The sequence below is a fragment of the Protobothrops mucrosquamatus genome, unplaced genomic scaffold (assembly GCF_001527695.2).
Source record: "Protobothrops mucrosquamatus isolate PMUCROS unplaced genomic scaffold, P.Mucros_1.0 scaffold1252, whole genome shotgun sequence".
Classification (NCBI taxonomy): Eukaryota; Metazoa; Chordata; class Lepidosauria; order Squamata; family Viperidae; genus Protobothrops; species Protobothrops mucrosquamatus.
Genome location: NW_015387458.1, coordinates 288,065 through 292,400, shown reverse-complemented (window position 1 = coordinate 292,400; position 4,336 = coordinate 288,065). Strand labels below are relative to the sequence as shown.

The 4,336-nt window shown below is 50.8% G+C and overlaps 1 protein-coding gene across 1 annotated transcript in view; it reads left to right on the top strand.

Moving 5' to 3' along the window:
- The first annotated feature begins 1,129 nt into the window (after window positions 1–1,129).
- The window catches only part of MAMLD1 (mastermind like domain containing 1), a 28,850-nt gene continuing 25,643 nt past the window's right edge, over window positions 1,130–4,336 (top strand). The window contains exon 1 of the mRNA XM_015821108.1: window positions 1,130–2,698. Within this exon, the coding sequence (XP_015676594.1) occupies window positions 1,145–2,698 (1,554 nt within the window). The 5' untranslated portion in view covers window positions 1,130–1,144. The remainder of the gene's footprint in view (window positions 2,699–4,336) is intronic.

The window sequence follows — 4,336 nt, the reverse complement described above, 5'->3', positions numbered from 1 at the left end:
ATGCTCTCACAGGTTTGGGACTTTAGTTTCCACGGTATGCTTAACCATGGTTTGTGATGGGCAAGCGTAACCCGGTGAAGGCGAGCGTTGGTTTGTGTGCATGGGGGTTGAAGTCAAGGCTAGCTACTTCGGGAGCGTTTGAGAAGAGATTAAAATCGGGTTCACCAAAGTTTAACCAAACCCCTTACCTTTAAATTATCCGTCCCCGACGGTTGCTGTTTCCGCTGATTGGCCTTTACAAGTTTGTTTGTTTGTTTGTTTATATTCCACCTGTATTATTTTTATAAATAACTCTAGGCAGCAAATGCACACGATATTCCTCCTCCTTCTCCTCCTATTTGCTCCACAACAGCCTTTGAGCTGAGAGAGGGAGGGACTGGCCCAAAGTCACCCAGACAGCTTTCATGCCTAAGGGGGAACTATAATTCACTCTCTCCTGGTGATTGACCCAAAGGCACTCAGCCCGCTTTTGTGTCTAAGACAGGACTAGAGATCCCTGTCTCCCGTGATTGGCCAAAGTTACCCAGCTGGTTTTCATGCCTGAGGTGAGACTAGAACTCTCAAGTCTCCTGGTGCTTGGCCTAAAGCAGGGGTCCTCAACCTTGGCAACTTTAAGACTTGTGGACTTCAACTCCCAGAATTCCTCAGCCCTTGTTGGCTGTCGTTGAAGAAATGGGCGAAGCGACAGCCTTGTTTTGAGACGGAACGGAGTAGCTGGCTCCAGAAGACGGCGTCATCTGCGGGGACCCACCGCTTGGGTTGCATCCAGGAGAAAAATCTTTGTTGGGGAGATGGTTGTCCAAGGGGGCGGCCTGCGGAGAAGACTTGGAAGAGCTGTTCATGGCTGTGGGAGGGTGGGGAATTCTGAGAGTTGAAGTCCACAAGTCTTAAAGTTGCCAAGGTTGCGGACCCCTGGCCTAAAATCACCCAGCTAGCTTTCATGTCCCAGGACTAGAACTCACAGTCTCCTCGCTTCTAACCTGGTGTCTTAACTACTAGGCCACACCGGCTCCCACCATTAAGCATAGGTTGTGCCACGAAGTTCAGCGTTTCCTGCCTGTTGAATAAAAACCCTTTTATCTTGCAGTTACAGGGATCCGTGAAGAGGAAAGTGGAAGATGACGCTTCGCCAGCCTCCGGCGCCATGCCCGACGTCCTCTTCCCAAGCGAGAGTAAACGACTTTGTCTTGAGGATGTCACTCTTTCCATGGGTCCTGGGACCAATTCTGTTTCATGCCCCGATATGCAAAGCTCTCCATTCTCGGCCAATCACGGGAGCTCCACCATGCCCGGACACGGAATGCTCCTGGAAAACAACCACATGAACGGGAGCGGGATGGGGTCTCCGTTTTCCGTCCCACCTAACGCTGACGTTGGGCAGAAGGGGCCACTCGGGAGCCATTATGGCGACAAAGGGAGCAACATGCATGCCGTGGACCAGGAACTGCAAGATTTGTTGGAAGAGTTGACCAAGATGCCGGACCCTTCCCCCAACGAGCTGGACCTTGAGAAGATCTTAGGGAACAAACCGGAAGAGCCCATGGGCAACCTGGCCCACCCTCCCACAGCCATGAACAGCTCTTCCAAGTCTTCTCCGCAGGCCGCCCCCTTGGACAACCATCTCCCCAACAAAGATTTTTCTCCTGGATGCAACCCAAGCGGTGGGTCCCCGCAGATGACGCCGTCTTCTGGAGCCAGCTACTCCGTTCCGTCTCAAAACAAGGCTGTCGCTTCGCCCATTTCTTCAACGACAGCCAACAAGGGCCAGACTCAAGCCATCCATATGTCTGGGACCAACTGGCACGCCCAGCAATTGAAGCACTTAGCCAGCAAGCAAGCCCCAACGTCCAAGCCCCCGACGCCAAACTGGCCCACCATATCTTCTCAAGGTCTTTCCCCTCCTTACCGGCAAGGGTCTTCTCCGCACCACCAGCCCTTCAGTCCTCAAAATGTCATGATCTCCAGCATGACTCCTAACGGCCTTCCGGGAAGCAATATTCAGAGTCCACAGAACCCCCTGCTCTCAAGCATCACGTCTAACAGTAATCCACCCGGAGGTCTGTCTCCTCCTTTTGGCCCAGAGAGGCTCTCCAGTCCGGTCCTCAACCAGCAATCTTTCAGCCCTCCAAACTCCATCCTGCCCAACATTTCAGCCAACAGCATTAAAAGTTCCCCGAACCCTTTGGGGCCGCCGAATGCTGGACCTTCGCCCTACAGGCCAGAGAAACTTTCTAGCCCTGCTTTGCACCAACCACCTTTTAGCCCTCAAGGTTCCTTGATCTCCAACCCCACCCCCACCAGCAATCCCACCAACCTGCAGGGTTCCCTCTACAAACCCATGCCCTCCGCCCAGCCCAAGAACATGAACGTCATCATGACGCAGTCTTCCAACAGCATTCAACCGGGGTTGGGGAGCGAAGGTCCCGTGACCCAAGACCAGTTTTCCTTCAGCAATACCAAGCCCCTCTCCCATTTCAACTCGGAGACCCCCCCTGCCCAGAAGATGTCGCCGATGGCTTCCAACGCAGGGCAGCAGTCGCTCATGCATTATCTTCAGCAACAAGCGGCAACTTCTCCGCAGTCCCAACAAGTCAACAACAACCAGTTCCTTCAGCAGCAGCTGCGGCAGTTGATGCAGCCCTCGCGGATGCAACAACGGCACGTCCAGCCGTCCCCGCTGTCCTCACAAGTGCGACAGGTAAGCCCATACAGGGGTGGCTTTTGTCCTTTGTCCACCTCCCAGAGTCCTTCCCTGTTACCCATCTTTGCCGATCGCTTTGGCGAAGAAGGTTTACATAGCCAAACCTTGCAGGTGTGCGTTGAAAGTTTGACTTTTTTTGACCCTCCTTTTCCAGCCGGCAATCCTGCCTGGCTCTGACTTCTGTTTTGGGGGGGGGGAGGGCAGCCTGGCCTGCCTCCCTTTTAGAGTCCTCCTCCCCCCCCCACCGCGCACATGATCTTCCCATGTTAGCAGTGGCCTTCGGCAGGAAAAAGTTGAGCGTTCCTGATTTAAATCCAGGAAGCCCTCAACTTACGACCACAATTGTGGAGCCCAGAATTCCCCACTGCTAAGCAAGGCAGTCGTTAAGTGAGCTTCGCCCCCGTTTGATGAACTTTCTTGTCGCAGTTGGTCAAGGAAACACTGCACTTGTTCAGTCACACGGTTGTTAAACGAATCCAGCTTCTCCGTTGACTTTGCTCGTCCGACGGTCGCAAAAGGGGATCACATGACTCCCCGGGACACTGCGACTGTCATAAATACGAGCCGGTTGCCAAGTGTCCGAATTTTGATCACATGACCCCCTGGGCGTGCTGCAACGGTCATAACTCACTTTTTTTCAGTGCCGTTGTAACTTCCAGTGGTCACATGATTGTAAGTTCGAGGACTACCTGTGTGTCTGTATTTTATTTATTAGTGAATAAATGAGATTCATCGGCCGCCCCAGTCTGACACTATTCTGGGCAGCTTAAAATACAGATGTAAAATACTGGGAAAAATCATAAAACCATCAGAAGGTGTCCCTAGGAGTAAGAAACGAAAATTTAAGAACCAGATCAGCGTATGAGAAGATTGCCAGCTCCTAACAAGGTCTATTTTAAAGGCTCATTTAACAGAGATCACAGCCAGGACCATATGAATCTCAGGGGGAAAAGCTGCTCCAGAAAGGGGCACCATGACAACAAAAATATGTGTGTGCAGCAGTGCAACTTTTGGCAGAAGAGTAGGGACCTGCATCTATTCTGAGGATCAGGTTGCAATAGACTGACGAGCTTACTAAAGCAGATTGTGGCTTGGTTGTTAGCTTTAAAGCCTTGGTTGAACTTCTCTGTGGCCATTTTGGATCTTAATTCTGAAATTGGTACAGTCTGTTGTTTGGACTGTCTGTCTGTGTCTCGGTGTAAACTCTTTGAGTAGGAGAAAAACATGATTATCTCTCCATTTGCCTGGGCTTACTCAGTAAACTTGCGTAGGTTGTATTTAGCTAGAAGGAAGACTAAGTTACTGTCTCATCTTTGTTTGGGGAAAGTGGTTAGCGCTTTTTTTTTTTTTTTAAAGGCTTTGAGCAAACTTTCTTTTCCAGCTTTGTCCAAATAAGATACAAATTCTTTTTATAGTTATAAGTTTTGCTTTGGAAGAGAGGGAAAGGCACCTGGCCAATATCACCTGTTAAGAGTGCGGAAGACAAAAGTCTAAAGTCAACAAGCCCATCCTCTTGGTTACAAATTACTTCAACTATCCCAAAACTACATAGTACCTTAGCTTGACAAGCTTGGGATGGATGGATGGATGGATGGATGGATGGATGGATGGATGGATGGGTGGGTGGGTGGGTGG